The sequence below is a fragment of the Taeniopygia guttata genome, chromosome 11 (genome assembly GCF_048771995.1).
Source record: "Taeniopygia guttata chromosome 11, bTaeGut7.mat, whole genome shotgun sequence".
NCBI lineage: Eukaryota > Metazoa > Chordata > Aves > Passeriformes > Estrildidae > Taeniopygia > Taeniopygia guttata.
Window position 1 is genome coordinate 18,998,774 of NC_133036.1, and position 18,739 is coordinate 19,017,512.

At 39.6% G+C, this 18,739-nt stretch overlaps 1 protein-coding gene across 3 annotated transcripts in view; it reads right to left on the reverse strand.

Annotated features, from left to right (window-relative positions):
- Nucleotides 1-18,739, reverse strand: part of LOC101233672 (transcription initiation factor TFIID subunit 4) — a 146,747-nt gene that overhangs the window by 58,687 nt on the left and 69,321 nt on the right. For all 3 annotated transcript variants that reach the window (XM_072934517.1, XM_072934518.1, XM_072934516.1), the window contains exon 13: nucleotides 13,134-13,190. In XM_072934517.1, the coding sequence (XP_072790618.1) occupies nucleotides 13,134-13,190 (57 nt within the window). The remainder of the gene's footprint in view (nucleotides 1-13,133; nucleotides 13,191-18,739) is intronic.

An 18,739-nucleotide genomic window follows, 5' to 3' on the forward strand; every position in this document is an offset into this window, starting at 1 on the left:
TTTCTCCACATGGCTAGATGGATAGATGAACGATTTTTAACTTAGGAATTATTTTTAAAGCCTCAGTTAAAATTACCTGAGGATATTTATGAAATGTACATTTAAGATTTTTTCTTTTGTATAGCTGAGCAGATTACAGAAATCATTACATATTGCTATGTTAACAGTAGTATCCATTGACAAATTTAAGAAATATATGCATTTTAGATAACATAACAATGTACAAGGTATTAAAATATTATAGTAGCTCTCTATATCAAATCATTAAATAAATACAGAGCAGAACACTGTCACATATTACTGAAACCCAGCACCTTGTACTGAGCACCATGACTGCACACAAAACACACAGAAGTTTGATTCAATAGTTAAGCATATTTCACCTCTATGTCAATTACCCAGATTAAACACTGACAAAACTGGGATAAAGAAATGGTCTCAGGAAGCTTTGCCAGTCTCTCTTGGCCTGAAGTTACCTTTCTCCTCTGCTAAAATTCAGAGTATTGCTTGATTTCTGCACCCTAAAATAAGGTACAAGTTTTCAATCTGAGACTTAATTTCAAAAGCTCACGGGGTGAGCTAATGGAGATCCATATTCTTTAGGTGTTTCCATGCAACCTGAAGGTCTGTATCACTCTACCTTGCAGTCACCTAGATCACTAAAAAGGTAAAAACAGCAAAAAGATGCAAATACTTATTTCTTAGAGGGAGGAAGAAATCATCCCATACTTTTGTTTTGAGACACACACAAGAGATTGCTGAACATACTGCCTAAGAAGGAAAGACTAGCAAATGCTGATGACAGACCATTATTAAAAGAGAGAACAATTTTGCTGAATACTGAATTTACTGTTCCTCAAAATAGGAAGCTGAAAGTAGTTGACTTAATTAAACAGCAGCATATTCAGTGAAGTGATGATGCGTATTCAATAACTTTCATAATCATTCCCTGTCACACTAAGGCAGGGCAGACATCCTGGAAATTCTGCAGGTGTGGGTCTCAGATTCAGTCAAAGAAAGAAACTGAGAGTTTCTAGCCAGGAAAAAGCCTGGGAAAGAATGTAAATAATTCTTTATCTCTCTTGTTTTTCACATTGTTTGTAGTTAAGTTCTATCACTGTGTGTCAAGCACTCTGGAGCAATGCTATGGTTTGTTTTCACTTCAGAACCAATGGATTTGGCCTTTGCAAAGCTCTGTATAAAAGAGCAGTGCATTTTGAATAAATCGGAGTTTTACTCTCAGCAGCCTTCTGAGTCAGTCTTCTCATTCCCGTCCTGCCTCGACAGCGACATGCAGGTACCCCTGAGGGGAGCCCGTCTCACCTGTCCTGAGCTGGCAGGTGCCCACTACAGCCACTCAATGCTGGGCTGCCTTAAAACTAAGGGCTCTATGAAAACACAGGTCACACTTTCCCAGACTCTAAACACAGATTTTGAAAATAAATAGACAAAATTATCTTATTTCTCATAAAAACATGCTCTCTTCTCACCAATTTCACCTCTAGTATGTTTCTAGCAGAGTGAACATTCTGCTCCTCTCCTGTTGTCTTGAACAAAATTAACACCTGAGTTTAGCACTTAAGCTTTATTTTCCCATCGAGTATTTCTGACACTTTCCTAAAGCTTACTTAAATTATCTGACACGTTTGCCAGATATGAGCACTTCTGCCAGGACAAATCTTTTTATTATTACGATTTTTATTTTTTTTTAATAATAGATTTTTAAGCACCTCACCACATGAATATGGCTTTTGGCCATTAAGAGAAATCTTCAGAATCTACAGGATGTTATTTTTGTTTCAAGAATATAAATGTCTGTTCTGAATATAAATACATTTTCTACTTGTGGAGGGAAAGGACACAGCAGTGTAAGAGGCATACTCTGTACTTCATGGCTGTGCAGAGTCAATAAACTCATGAACTGTAATTGCACCACACTGGTTTTCAGCTTGCTTCCCTTCAACCCTACCCAATACTGAGGCAGCAGTTTTTAGGAAGCTGTAACACCTCAGTGTACAGACACTCATCAGCATAAATGCATATAACATACCTTCCTGTTCCAGGAAATCAGGTATTTATGACCATTTCCATGGAAATCTAGAAGTTATACACTAATTCAGCAGCAATTTGAAATATTAAACAAAAACAAAATTCTTACAAATCATTATTCAACTACCCAAAAATATTAAAAATACATTAATACCTTTCAAGTGTTTACATTTTAGAGAGAATTATTCCTACCTTTAACAAACATATTTGAGGGGAAAACAGTCTATATTGCAAATAACAATAAGAAATTTAATTTATTTAAAAGATTACTGCTACTACTGCAGGGTAACTACTTTATCAGGGTATGTTGAGCAGTATCTCATTATTCAGCTAAGATGATGTAACTTTTTCACAGGCTGACACACTATTTTTGAACAACAAGACTAAACTAAAAATAGGAAATAGATGCTAACACACCTTTCATGACCTCTGCATGTTACTGCCCAGCCACCTAGCTTGTAGTTTAGAGAAGGGTTGCATAAAAGTTAGGTACAGTCAGAAATGTTGAGTGTTTAGTTAACCAAAATGGACACTTTTTACCCTACTGTTAATGGTATTAAATCTTCTCAAAAATGGGCTGGCAAGGAAGTTTTAAATTACCCTGCTTAAAATTTTACTACTGCATTTCAACTTTTGCTTTAACTGTGCTCCCATGAACTCTTTCATCTTCCACTACCGGGTTAGAAACACATCCCAGATTTCATGAGAAGCAGCGTGCTCTATGAAATCTATACCTTCCAAACAAACATATACATTCTTGTGAGAACACAGATCTATGAGAAGCAGCGTGCTCTATGAAATCTATACATTCCAAACAAACGTATACATTTTTGTGAGAGCACAGAACATGTGAACACCCACCCACAGCAGCGGGAGGCCTGTGTGTGTGCGCACCAAGGAGCCGGGGCAGGGACACAGGGGCCGGGGTGTGCAGCCCCAGCCCGGGGGGACAGGGGCACACCGGGGTGTGTGTGCAGCCCAGCCCCGGGGACAGGGGCACAGCAGAACCGGGGTGTGTGTGCAGCCCAGCCCCAGGGGCACACCGGAGCCGGGGTGTGTGTGCAGCCCCGGGGGACAGGGGCACACCGGAGCCGGGGTGTGTGTGCAGCCCAGCCCCGGGGGACAGGGGCACACCGGGGCCGGGGTGTGTGTGCAGCCCAGCCCCGGGGACAGGGGCACAGCAGAACCGGGGTGTGTGTGTGCAGCCCAGCCCCGGGGGACAGGGGCACAGCAGAACCGGGGTGTGTGTGTGCAGCCCCAGCCCCGGGGGACAGGGGCACAGCAGAACCGGGGTGTGTGTGCAGCCCCAGCCCCGGGGGACAGGGGCACAGCAGAACCGGGGTGTGTGTGCAGCCCAGCCCCGGGGGACAGGGGCACACCGGAGCCGGGGTGTGTGTGCAGCCCAGCCCCGGGGGACAGGGGCACACCGGAGCCGGGGTGTGTGTGCAGCCCAGCCCCGGGGGACAGGGGCACAGCAGAACCGGGGTGTGTGTGCAGCCCCGGGGGACAGGGGCACAGCGGAGCCGGGGTGTGTGTGCAGCCCAGCCCCGGGGGACAGGGGCACAGCAGAACCGGGGTGTGTGTGCAGCCCCGGGGGACAGGGGCACAGCAGAACCGGGGTGTGTGTGCAGCCCAGCCCCGGGGACAGGGGCACACCGGGGCCCGGCGCTCCGCCTCGGTGCCCCCGGGCAGCGCATGTGACGAGCCCCGCAGGATCCGGGGGCAGATGAAAGCTGGCAGCTGCGGCTGCCGCGGGCGCTGCAGGCTGCCAAACAGGGCTTACAAACACGTTGGCTCGGCAGCGGAATTAAAGCCCTCATTCAGGTTTGTTTTGGAGTAAGAAACCAACGCGCACAGAGGGGATGGGGGGAAATTTGCCCTGCAGGCTCAAGCCTAAATACACCTTGACCTCCCCCCACCCCCGCGAGCTGCTATAGAGTAGAGCAGGCTTGACTAAGGGACCAAATCATGTAAATAATAATTCATGTTGCTGTCCAAGCAACCTCCTCAGTTTCTGACAAGCAGACACAGCTGACATTTGCTGCCCTCTACTTATTAAACAGGCAATCATATTCTAAAGTGCGGTTATTCAGCCAAATTAGCACCAAAGTAAATCTGTTGCAGTGTTCAGCTAAAACAGTTACATGATTTTCCCACATTCATAGCTTGCTCCAAACAGGTTTTTTTTTTTTTTCTTTTTCACCTCCTGTCTATGCCAGTGTGATAAATTGTTCCTAACAAGGTTGTTTCTACCTGAGGAAGACCCATATTTAGACAGAATACCACTGAAGCAAAAGGAGAACTGCAAATTCAGTCTTGACCTCTCCCGTGCACAAACGCATCTGGTACAGTATACACAGAGAGAGAGAGAGAGAGAGTGTTTATACTTAAACAGATGTTTTAAAAAAAAATAAATTCTTTCAGAAAAGTACCAATTGCATGCATTCCTTACTGCTTCTTCTGGAACCTCTGGATGCAATTGTCAGTATTCGGGACAGGCAAACTCAAACCACCCTTATCACAAATCTTACGTGCCAAACATGGAAAAGAATAGCCCCTTTATCTGTCCACCAAGTTTGGCTGTCAAGGCATACAAAAGGGATTAGAAACAGAAGGCTGCCACCCTCCACTTGCTCAAAATCAAAAAGCAGTAGCACTGGTTATTCCTACAGACATGGAAGGAGAACTACAGATCTGAAGGTCTGAAGATTTTACTGTTACCACTTTCAAAACAAATTCATTTTACAACAGGAAGTTCCTGATGGAGTATTTTGGTGAAATTCTAAAGAGCAAAGTCACCTTCAGCTTCAGAAATTCTTTACAAAAAGCTTTACCATTCTAAACCCAAGTTCTGGAAATTCACATTTAAGTAATCCTGTTGCTGTATAATGAGAGGCTACTTATTTCAACAACCTTGTGCTGTGTTAGGCAGGACTCCACCAAGATGTGTGTGCTGGAAGGTGATGGAGACAATAAGGATGGCTTTCTCCTTACTTGCTACCTTTTTGCTTAAAAAAATGAAATCCATTAGGTAAAGCAGACTTTGTAACAGGTACTGCTCTTCTGGAACTGTTCAAACATAACCCAAATGTATTTCACACCCAAGCTAAACTCTATTTTTAAAATCAGTTTTGAGTCTTCCTCACTAGTTCGACTTGAAAATTAAGAGTACACAGTTACCATTTTGTTAGGAAACATGAGAAAACAAGAAATAATCACAAAAAGAAAAGCTAACTTTTACAGGTGTATACAACTCTGAGTTGTTTCACAACCCCCATTCTCAGAGCACTAAATGGGAACCCTTTTGGTAGCAGGGTAAGAAAATCACTCTGTTTCATTGGTTATGAATAGCTGCAAAAGCCTCAAACAGCAGATTGCACCAGGACAAATACACTTGTCATACAAGATCTAAGGAAATTACAGTACTGTTAGATTAACTGGAAGGTTGATACCTTTCAAATACTCAGTGAGACATCAGCTAAACAAGGAACAGTGCTTGAGTGGACAACTTGCTTTCTTGTTCCTTTCTCTTGTCACACCCACAGAACCCCAGAATGGTTTGGCTTGGAAAGGAACTTCAAGATCTTCTCATTCATGGGCAGGGACACCTTCCACTGTCCCAGGCTGCTCCAGCCCCATCCAGCCTGGCCTTGGGCACTGCCAGAGACCCAGGGGCAGCCACAGCTGCTCTGGGCACCTGTGCCAGGGCCTGCCCACCCTCCCAGGGAAAAGTTTTTTACTAATATCTAACCTAAACCTACTCTCTGTCAGTGTGAAGCCATTCCCCCTCATCCTGTTGCTCCAGGCCTTTATAAATAGTCTCTCTCCATCTTTCTTCCAGGTACAGGAAGGTCACAGTTAGGTCACCCTGAAGCTTCTCTTCTCCAGGCTGAACAATCCCATGCCCACTGTTCCATTTTGTTTTGCATAAGCTCCTGCTCTTCAAGCCATGCAACCTCATTTTTCCTGCTTACAAACACCTCCATTACAAAGAACTTTGTGAGGAACAAAACATGGATGCAATACATGGATCCTTCTCACAGAAGGCATTCACACTGGCGTAAACCAAGTTCTAAGAATTTGTTTTCTAGGTAGCAAGTATAAACAAAAATAAAGGAGTCTTCTTACTATAAAGATGGTGGTATAAAAAAGATTTGCTACTTAAAAATGGCTGTGTATTTAGCTCCTCTATCAGTAAAACAGCATTTCCCTTTACATATGCTAAGCCAAATAGTTTTCATCAGTCGTGAAAAATAAGCATTCATGTTAACTAAACAAGAGCTGGGCAGTATGTGTATGCTAGAATAATGCATCACTACAGAATGCCACCAACTCAATTTTGTAGAAGAAAATTATTATGCTGGACAGCATTGGATTTAATTTCAATTTCTGGTAGACTAATATGATAAGCTTGGGTCAAGCTTGGGTTAGAGAGAAGACAAAAAAAAACCCAGCCCTTGACTCAGCTCTAATTAATATACATTTTACCTAAGAAGGAATAAATAATTTCAGCTGGAAGACAGCATGGCCATTCCTCTGATCCCCCAGCATTTTTCTGTCAATTATCTAGTTTCTGACTCTGTACAGCAAGGGTGACACCACCATTCAACTTCAGCCAGACAATTTGCCACAACTTCTGCTCTAAGCCCAGGAGAACAGGGTGGAATTGTCATCACCTTCAATTTTACAAATATGCAAGAAGTTCTGCTGAATCGTAAGACTGCTATTGAACTAAGTTCTTCAGGAATTGTGGAATTCATCACAGGGCAGTACTTTATCTTTGGAAACACAGGAAGTCTGGAAGACTTACACACCAAGATCCATATATAATAAACTTATTACTGGTTATCAATTGTCTTGTTTCCCCAGCACCATTTGCACATGCAAATGTAATGCCACTCCTGTCCTTGGTTGTAAGTTTTGTAATCAACTTCAGTCATCAGAATTTGGGACTGTTACCATAAAATACCTGTACATCTAAAGAAATATCTGCTAAAAGTAAAAGAAACCCCACAGCTAACAGAAGCATTAAACTTAATAATGCGGCAGGACTTCCAGGAGAGTATTTTGTCTGGTAAGACAGGACCACTCCTCTCTGAGGTGCAAGTTCAGTGCTAACATTTTAGGTCACTGCAGTAACTCTGTAACTTCAGAAAAATCTTGTACTCTGAAGCCAAATCCAGCTTAAACCAGATGGGAATGGTCAAAGCATTTTTCTGGGTACAAACAGACCTGTGGTACAGGAAAAGTCTAAAAAACGTGACTGTTATGTGACTTTCTACACGTATTGACAAAAATGTTTGCACTCCTTCTGGATCACAGCTGTAGTATTGGTAACCTGATGCAGAAAACTATTAATGAAACAACTCTGTTCTGAGGAATCATTGTTGCTTAAACATTGCTTCATCATTACTTCAGGTATCACATTTTCCTTCTTTCCACTGACACTCAGATGGGTTAGGAGCTATGTGGAAATTTAACTTAAATGTCCTGTTCAAGTGCCCCATTTCTCAGTGGACTGTGTTATAAGAAAGCAATTTAAGATAAGATTGTTGCTTTTGGATCAATATTTTTATTTCAGGCATGATAAAATAGAAAACTTACTTAGACTTCTCATCACTGAGACTCTGCTTTAGCAGTAAAATATTTTAGGACTTTGGCTTTGCTGAAAAGGTGAATAAATGAACTTGCCAAACAAAGCAAAATCCTTTTCATTTGCTTTTCATTTTCAGTAATTATGATAACTGCAGTAAACTATCATTTAAATATTTGAAAAGAAACCACTCCTACTGAGCTGATACATAAATATTAGTGTGGTGACAAGAACTTATTTAGTGCAAAACTGTTTTTCTATTGTAATCACTAATATATGATGCTGGAGTTTCAGTAATTCTGCTACAAGTTAAGTTTGGGGGATTGAAAACCTCTAAGGCAATGTTAGAACCACATAACATACACATCATACGATGTACATATTTCATTATTCTGAAGAGAAGGATCCTATAGCTTTTTCTAGAACTCCACCTGCTAACAGCCCCCATATTTAACTGCATTTAACTCAGAAAAGGACACAGGTCAAAGTGCAAACCTCAGCCCAGCAAGGCTCTGGTTGCAGAGGACACTGCAGATGGGGGGGTGGCAGCACCAAGGCCGGTGGTTGCCACAGGGGAAGAGCTCTGCCTGTGCAGCTCCTGCAGGGCCGAGCAGTCCTGCAGCTCCTGGCCAGGGCACACCAAGGACTGCCCAGCCCCGGGGCAGCTCTGCTGACAGGGGCACACAGAGGGGCTGCCCAGTGCCTTCCCCACCACCCAAAGGCTTCTGGTGTGAGTATCAGCAGGTCAGAGACTTCCCCTGCATGGCTGGTGAGCACATCTGAGAACAGATTCCAGTGGGTGCTGTCTAACCTGATCTGGGGCCTGGATACATGCCCAGATATTTATGGTGTCTGGTTTATTCATTATTGTGCCATATTCTTGGTTGGTGATGACACAAAAATTTGAACCAAGTTCATCTTTCAGGATCAACCTCAGCTACTTGACTTTTAATTTAAAAACTTTTAGGCAACAGACTCTGATATGCAGAATACCCCTGACAGAATGGATGTTAAGAATCTTACCCTCCCTGCCTTTCCTTTAAACCATTTCTATCATTAATTACTAGGTGTTGACTCAGATATTCCTAATCTCGATCTATTCCTACTATCAGCTATATGGCCTGTCTTATGTTCTATTTAATGCAGCTTTCAAAGAAAATTAGAGAACTCATAATGTCTTTAACTTACAGTTTTGACTTCTAGACGACATAAATTAGGGTATTTCCTAAAACTTTATTTTAAAAGCTTTAGTCATGCTTTGTTCATTGAAGCTTATCCAGGTTAGTTAAGCAAAATTTAAAGTTTCAGTGACTTTCTAATCACTCTTCAACAACAGTTGTCTCTGCAAAAACTTAACTATGTGCTGGCTAAAATGGAAAACTCCACTGCTTATTATTAATACCCTGGTACTATTGATTACAACAATTAATAAAAAAGTTAATTAAAATCATTAATTAGAAAAAATAATTAGGAAAGTTATATATAATTTCCAACAAAACAGACACTGCTCACAAATTATGCTATTTCTTACATTAAGTTGTACCGAGTCAGACATATCAGAATTTGTTACAAAGCAATGCAACAAGTAATAGCTGAACAGCACAATTTTTCCCTGAAACAGTCTCAATGGAAAATATTTTCAACAGTTTATTAAACAGGTTTACCATTGAAACATTCACATGCTGCCCACTGAAAAAAGGCTGCACCAATTTAGAAGTGTGAAAGCAAATGGAGAGTTCTGAGCAAGATAATCCTTCCAGGTACATCTTGCTACTGCTTTCACTCAAGTCCATTTGAAACAGGTTAATACCAAAGCAAAGTAAGTCACTCAGACTGAAATCAGAGTGGGTTTACACTGCCTTAAGTAAAACAGTGCTAGTCTGGGTGTGAAGAAAACCTTAGTGAGTGTTATGTCTTGTCTCTGCAATAAGACCCTGTGTAGATGGGGCTTCCTTTTGTTTGCATAAGAATTTAAATGCAGTTTAAACCTGATTTATGCCAATTTGGTTTAAACAATATGCAGAGTGCTTTGAAGACTGGCTAAATGGATCAAGATATAAATGGATCAAAATGGAATTACAGAGAAAAAACCATAATCTTTACCTAATCAAATTAATTTTAAAATTTCAAAGGATTCCACTTACATTGTCTTTATGGCACTAAGAAGCAAGAAGGAAACTTTCAACTGGTAGATGTTCTATAAAAGAAATTGAGCTAAACATTTTTCTTCTTAAATTAGGAAGCAAAACAGAGCGTTACAGAATGAAGATTCCAAATATCCATGAAGGAGAATGTTCTGGAACGAACACCCTTTCCTAGTTTTCTTTCATTCCTCTTCATCTTATTATCCTTCTATTGGTACCTTTATTTTGCATTCCAAGACAGCATGTCCCAGAGTTCTTTCAATGTTTTGAATAGGTTTTTTTCCTTTTAAGGGAAGATTCAGAAGACTTCAAATTACTCCTTTTGGTACTTCACTTTCTCTCTCTGACTTCTGTCAGTAGTGTCACTGTTCAAACTGATTAAAGCCTGAACCATTATCCATTGTCAGAACATAATGGTATTAACAGGTGTTTTGCTTAGATGAAGAAAAAAAGCTATCTGGCAATAATATCATTTAAAAAGTAATACAAGCTAGAAGCGTTGCAGGTTTCTTGGGTGCCCTCTTGGTGCTTTTTAAAACGCAACCTAACACCACTTTACTATAGGCCACAAGAATATCTGTGCAACAAAGTTCTTCAGGCAGTATTCAAGACACAGAAATCATGGAATCACAGCTTCAAATCCCGATTATTATTGAAGCTGGCAGTATTTTATTCATCAGCTTATACAAAACCTGGAAGAAACACAATTTCTCTCTGAGCTACAGGTCATAAGGACATGTAAGAGTAGCCCAGCTGGCAGTGAAGTTTTGAAATTTTTTTTGGCATTGATTCTAAACTTTTAATTTCAAATGACAAAGCCATGCCAAAGACAGTTTTTCCAACCAACCTTTTATACTATAAAATGAGTTATTTTTTTATTTTGGCAGTGCCAATATAATTTGAGATGTCAGCATATATCCAGTGCAGGAAAAAAAAATGAACTACCTTAAAACAACATCTTGCCAGCATCATGCCACACTCCCCTTTTCAAAAGAAAACGTTTTTACTAACTAAATTTTAGTATTTAAGTGAAAGTCTCTAGAGCTTTAGAACCCTGATGACTAAAACCAGAAACATTTCTCATGGTTTCAAACATGCAGAATGAAATTCCACTTCAGAGAGAGGTGCGGTGCCAGCAAAGGATGCGTTTTTGTGAGCGGTGCCAGCAAAGGATGCGTTTTTGTGAGCGGGCAGGGCGAGGTTGGGGTGCTGCAGCCAGGCCGAGGGGCTCGGGCAGCGCCCGGGCAAAGCCAGCCCCGCAACCCCAGCCCCACAACCCCTCCACTGCAATCCCAGCCCCACACCTCAAACAGGGTCCCCAGGACCTGCCCGGCTCAGCCCTTGCCCTGCCCACCCCTGGGGCGGCCCCGGCACCGCCGCTGCCCCACAGCAGCCGCCCCACCCGCACTGCTGCAACTCCACTGTCCTGGCTTGTAAGATCAGCATGTATTCTATTGCCATCTGTTGGAGGTTGGGCAGTTTTCTTATCTCTCCCAAGAACAATGTCTCCCTCCGGGGAGATATCTTCTGTTAATGGGCCATTAATGACTCACTGCATGACTGGTAAAGTTCCATCATCCCATGGTGAGATGCTCCACCCAGAGGGAGGAGGCAAACATCCCTACCTGCATAAAATCAGCACTTTTGGGACAGCAGGGCAGCCCTTTGCTGGATTCCCAGAGGAGCAGCTTCTTCTCTGCTGGATCCCCAGAGGAAGACCAGGCCCACCTACTCCATCACCAGACCTTCAGAGAAAACTCCACCCTTCTACAGAATCACTGCTCCAGCAGCATTTCATCTGCCACTGCAGGAGGAACAGACACCATTTAACTGGCCTGTCACCAACACCCTGACTCCTCAGGGTGTCAGGTTTCTGACTCCATCACTAGTTTTGTTTGTACTAGTTACATTTTTTTAATTTTTTTTTTTTTTTTAGTTTTTCTCCTACTAAAGAACTGTTATTCCCATTGCCATATCTTTGCCTGAGGGCCTTTTAATTTTGAAATTGTGGTAATTGGGAGGGAGGGGTTTACCTTTTCCATTTCACAGGAGGCTTTTGCCTTCCTTCACAGACTCCTGTCTTTTCAAACCAAGACAGCCACCCATACCACCTCTGGCTGTCACTTCCCGAGTTTCCCATGGCCAGGAAAGAATGCCCAGGAAAGCCAACACTGATGCAGCAGCAATCCATTGAACCCCAGCTCTGTTCACTCCCAGCAGCACAGCACCTCCAGCTCTCAGCTCAACAGCCCTTTCTGCCTGCCACCAATTGTTCTCAGAAATCTCATTCTCCCTTTGCATACACTTGCTGCATACAAAGCCCAAGTACTATTAAAATCCTGCCTCTTTTCCTGCCAAATCACTTGATTACTCCATTTCATTTCAATACTTGCTTGACAAATCCAACTCTGGAAACACTAAGGCCTGCTCTAATGTTTACAAGAACTCATTTCAGCAAGTCTTACTACATAATCAAAGAATGAAATGAAGACAAATAAAACTCATCCATGTATTTGGATTTTTTTGACTGTTACATACACAAAATCTGTGTAGCTAACGGGACTCCAGAATACTGCCAAGAGGGAAACAAAGCAGGAAGAACAGGTCAATACAGAAGGACTTGCTATATGCATTTTTCTGTATACCTTACCTTCCAGTGCATAATTATTACCTGCTAATGTGTATATCCAAACAAGTTGGCTAAAAAGAATGGCATCATTTTGCTGAAATTGCTTTCGACTGATGGATATTTTAATCTTTCTAACTGATTTAAGTTACAACCCAATCCTAAGGCATGAGATGCCTTAAGCAAAGGACAGTCACTCATTTATAGCAAATTAAGGTACTCTTAGAGTAACACATCACAGATTCATGGGAAATTATTTGATATTTTTTAGATTATTTTAATTTAGACAAATGAGTAAATAGTCCACTGAATCACAGGATAGAGAAAATGATTGGCAATTACATTACTTGAAAGAATGCTACCAGAACAAAATGGTTAAGCAGCACATTTCTAAGAACGCGACATTTTACAAAAAGACAAAGGCATATATTTTCCACCAAAAATCTAGAGCTGCTGTCATCAACAACCCAACAAAAGCTACAGCTACCTAAAATGGAAATGAAAATGTAATGTATGGAAATATTCTCTTATAAAATCTCCTTAGGCTTCACATGTATTAATGTATTAGTTTGCAAACATTAAGATCAAAGGCGAAGCAACAAATATATCCTAAAAAGTTTTTAGTCAGATTTTTATTAACGATATACAAGTAGCAAGGCATAAAAAATTAATATGTTCAAGCCTTGAAATGTCAAGTGTAATGATCTCTAGCTCTGCTTACCTCCTTTGCTTTTTGTTTCAGTCTAGCTTGCTCTGGGTCTTCTTGCCTTGAGCGACTCTACATGTTTAAAAAAAATGGGGAAAAAAGGTTAACAGATGGTTTTAAGAACCCCTCATCTGTTGCAGTAAGTTTAAAAATAGCAAAGAAATAGGAACAGGAATCAAGGTATCAAACATGGGACACTTAAATTGACAGAAGTGCAATTTCAAACCCATGAGCCCCACCCAAAATGAGGTTAAATGCTCAGTTGTAAATGAGATATAGTCAAGATTTGAATTAAAACAAAAACCAAAAAACCAAAACCAACAAAAACAAAAAAACCCAAAAAACAAACAAAAACAAAAAAAAAAACACAACCAAACAAAAAGAACCCAACCAAAACCCAACCCAACCATGTTTTTGTCAATGTGGAAGTTTCCACACAGTTTTAGATTTTAATGATTTAATACTAACAAATTCAAGCATCCAAGAGCAGAAGTTACACCCTTTCCATTAACTGAGCTTTTACATTTAGGTCTTTACAATCACATATCTTAAAATTTGCTGTTTGAAACTGAGCTTGTATTTAGCTCTTGGTAGAGAACATGAAGAAAACCATTGTAGAGATGCCCTTCCAAAAGGTAAATCTTTATAATAAAGATGTTACTGTTCCATATGAGCTCACTTTGAGTACAGCATAGAAATACACTCAGTAAAACCCATTAATGCACTACTAATAATATTAATATTGTCAATTTTAAAACTGGATAAATATCACTAAATGACAACTTTTGTATTTTCCTCCAAAACCAGGAACAGCTCTAAAAGCAGATAATGTAATTACAATAACAATCTGTAACATTTCTTTAGACATAGAGCATTTTATAACCACATGTTAAAAAACCATTAAATTTGTATTTGTGCTCACTACACATTCTCAGACTGATGGAATTCAAAACTCAAGAGGCAGATAATACACACGTTATACTTTTACAAATGTGTGATAGGTCAGCATTCAGCAAATGTTGCATAAGAAGTTGTAAGAAGCTCCAATAAAACTTGTGATATCCATGGAAAACTGTTGTTTCTGATACCTGAGAGATGGGGTAGTTCTACTTGAGTATTTCTCTGAGATTTAAAGTGATATCAGTTACACAACTCCTAAAGGAATGTCTGTGCCCTCTCCCATCTGTCATTCTCTACTTGTTGCTATGCTGAAGGCAGACCTGAAACTTGAAACAATATTCGTTTGCAAACTTATATATTCTCAGATGTTTTTTCCAGTGTTTAAATTTTTCATACTATATTCTGGTCAGAATTCAAAAATCCATTAAGAAAGCCAAAGGGAGATAGGTTTTAAGGTCTTGCACTTAAAAGGGTCGTGTACTATTTTTGATACACCTGGAGAGTGCCTTGGCTTGATTCGGCACAGAATTCCGTATCCTTTCTCCTGTTCATTTTGTGGGTTTGGTTGGTTTTTTTTGAACTAGGATTATTTTTTTTCAGCTAATATAGCACACCTATAAAACACAGTGCTGATAACACAGAGTGACATTAAACAATAATGAGATTTTTTGATTCACCTTCCAACAACATCTACGAGTGCTTTTGTGTCTGTTGGCATAAAAAATTCTTGGAAAGGACATTGTCTGCAGCAACTGAATGCCAAACTGAAATCTGGGATAGTCAATGACCAAATCAGACTCTTGTGTTGCAGTTGTGCCAACCTAGAAAGAAACTCCACCCCAACACAGGCTGAGGTTCCTTCTAACTGCTGTGGCCAGACAAAAAGAAAAATGTAGATAATGTGACCTAGTTAATGTTCAAAGGACAAAAAGGATATGTGGGTCTGCCAGAGAGCTGGGTTTCTAATCAACACAGTAATTACTAAGATCTTAATTATATTTATACCTATTAGGTTAAAAACCAAAGTAACAAACCCCAGTCAGTGAGCTGCTTATCTAAGAGATGGGCTCAGGTCAGTATTTATGAACTGAGCTGAACAAGGTCCTTGCTGTCATTTTGCAAGAACAATTCAATCACTGGAGCCTCAGTTTCTCCAGTATGATGTATGGAAAAGCATATTTAGCCCTTTCATGGGTTTTGATGATAAATTTATAAATGTACAGTGAACTTCTATTGCCTTGTGAGCCTCACAGTGAAAGCTGTACAGAAACACAAAGTACTGTTTCACTACTGTATGAAGCTGAAAATTCGCCAAATGCAAAGTACAAGTTAAAAGCACGTCAGCTTTAGGAGGAAGCAGAGTGTCCTGAGAGAATCCAACTAAGACTTCTAATATTGTTACTAACTTTCTACGAGGAAATGATAGAATCCTGGAAAACACACCAGATGTATGCAGTGTTTGGGGACAGTGTAAGAAAAATTAAAGCAGGAGATGCAAAGTAACATTGCAATTTCCTGAGCTCCATAAGAGAAGGGAAAACTCTGCAAGTTCTAGAGAGTAAATAATACATTCAAAAGTTGGGGCTTTTTCTTTCTTCCCCAGAAACGGACCAAATAAGAGCAGATCTGGAGTTCAGGATAATCTCAACATGCAAAAGCAAGTCCTGTACTCTGTGTAAACCTGCAGCTTGTTCACAGTAAACTACCATAAACATTACTGCAGAGGTAAAAGCAGGTACTCAACTCCTGAACAATATCAAATACAGGAATCTTGTTTCAAAAATGAAGATCTAAAATACCATGTGAAGTTAAATATATAACTCAGATTGAAGGTGAAGACACAACTATTTTTACATTTAGAATAATGAAATGATTTTCTAATCATTGCTTGAATCCATTTCAAAGAGCTTTTCTGAAGAATCCAGTCTAGTTCTTGTTTCCAACAAGCAGAATTCAAACTTAACATTGGATGTATCACTACTACTAAAAAATTAAAGGAATTTAACTCTTTTGTGCTCAGAAAAAATTTAACAGATTTTTTTAAAAGCATATTTGTAAGACTAAAATACTTTCCTGCTGGTTACCATGCCAGTAAGCTTTAGAAATAAAATCATCAGCATACAAAGGCTAAAATGTATTGAAGGACATGTATAAACATCAACTATCTAATTAATTCTTCACTTTATGATCAAATGTAAATTATAAAAGGCCTCACCAATGCTCATGTAACATGGATTAAAGCAAATATAAGCAAATGCAAATGTCAAGCTTAAGAGAGGTGCCTAAATGAGCTTTAGAAATGTCACTGGATTCTCTTTACACTCCATTCCACATGTGAACATTTTTCCCTTCCTCTGAAGAGTTTGCACAATTTTGCTGTTGCTCGGCTCTTGTAGTGCTTTGTCTACATGTCAACATCACCAAGCAATTATTTTACTATTTTACACTTACTTTTGTCAAGCTACTGACTAATCATTCCCAGCTTTTTTTTTTATTGCAGTTTAACTTTTTTCTTCCAGTTAATTCATATTTTGGGTTTTCTCTTCCTTTCTCCTTTATCCTAACATCCAAATCTTAATATGCAGCACTTCACCTGTTTTGTGAAACATTCTTTTCCAAATCTTTTAATGCACCAATGTTTCCTTCCTCTAAAGCTTTAGAAACACCTGCTAATCAGAGAACCCACCAAATCAAATATTTTCAAGGACTTTATCACAATTCCTTTGCCTTCCCCTCCCTGTTCATCATGTCTAGATCTGTAAATAAAGCAGGCTGCATTTACATAATGTATTTTCCTGTTGATGAATAAACACCTTTAAAAGCAAGCAAGTTTCCCATAGTAATTTTTGAGAAACCCAGGACTGATCCTAAGCAGATAACATACTTCTCAATATATTAAATGCTGTCTCCTACTCTGAATGTATTCAGCAAACCAGGTTTGTTAACCTTTATCCCAAACACTAGCTATTTTATTAGACCAGACCTGATATTTTAATTGTGAAGAACCAAAGTGCTTTGTGTTAGAGAGTTCTTTATCAGGAAACTGAAAACTGCATAGATCACATTAGGTCTATGGAAATATTGGACTTCCAAAGTATGAAAAGCAGTGTATGTTTAATGTGAGTATTCAAAACAACAGAAATAAGGGGCTTCATTTACATGTTACCAAACTCCCTAATGATCCAAACCTCAGCTCTTCCCTTGGCTTCTGTTAAGGCAGGAGGCCACAAAAAGAGACATCTAATTACACATGGAACAGTGTAGTTTTAAGGGTATTTCAGATTTCATAGAATTGTCTTAAATTAGAAAGCAACAATGTTTTTAAAATTATAAGGGTATTTATAACCACACCATAGTTACAAACATGCACTATTTTTAAAAGAATTGGAGTATACTCTGCATCTGTGCAGATGGAGAGAATAAAAGTACTTCTGATGTGTTTCATTACCACAATTATTCAATACTTGATTTATATTCAATACTTGATTATTAACATCAAGGCTGCACTGTTGCTACATTTTTGATCGACTAACAAAATTAAGTGTTCTGTTTAGATTTGTAAGGACTTTAAGGTCTCAGTTTGTTACACCTGTGTTGGGAAATGCCTCACAGGGTCTCTCCTGCATTTGGCTACATCTGATCCCAACTAAGGCACTTGCAGCTCTACTGCCCTTTACCACTGTATACACTGGAGGTCTTGAATGCCTCAAATTCATCTTTTTGCATTAAATATTGTTAAGAGTCACAACTGCAGGTGCTGTACTATCAAGAGCCACTGCTGTGCCAACAGTTTCAATTTTATACCTATTTTTCCCCATTGATGACATTAGAACTTCACCCACGGCTGTACCAGCTTATAACTTTCACTTTTAATTAAAGAAATTAAACTGGCAACATGAAACACTTTGCTTTCACGTTAGCTTTGTTAATAAAAAGTGAAAGTTAAAAGCATCACAGCTGAGGGTAAAACGCTGCTCAGTGTTACAACCATGGTGAGGTGGAATGCAGAAGCATAGGTCTGAAAAATGATTTATATTAAAATCATTAAAATTGCAGTAACGAATTCCTAAAAATTCATAAAATTATCTCAACGTAATAATTCCCATTTTGCTCTGCTCTCATCAGAAGTGAGTTCCAAGTGCTCATGCAGACAAGAGGCTGCACTGAATCCACTGCTCTCAGTAGAGAGGGAAAGGATGAGATGGAATGCCAGCTGAACTCATCTCAGGGAGCAGAGTCATCACAGCACATGTGTGGAAGGAAATCTGCAACACCAAATTTCAGTGATCTCTCCAATAAAAAAGCCCTTCAGCCTATAGTACTACCCAATCATCCATAAATGCTAATTAACTTTACAAACAACTCTAAACATAATTTTCCATTTACTTATGGATATTTTCTTTTAACAGAACGCATCTTACTTTGTGAGAGTTGTATTTAAGATCCCAGAACTTGACAGACTTGTGCTACTAATACATAACACTTAAAATAACAGACTAATCGAATGCATATATTGGAAATTAAATTTCAACACTAATTTTATAATAAAATTCACAGGCATTCAGCCAGTTTGAGCCAATCAATTAACACACTAATTTTAATGTGATCCACTTTATCATAGATTATAACATAGAAGTATGATTCATTCATTTTTTGAGAGCCAGGAAAACCCCAAGTTGTAACTCCTTACTATCACCACTCTCTCAAAAAAAAAAAAAAAA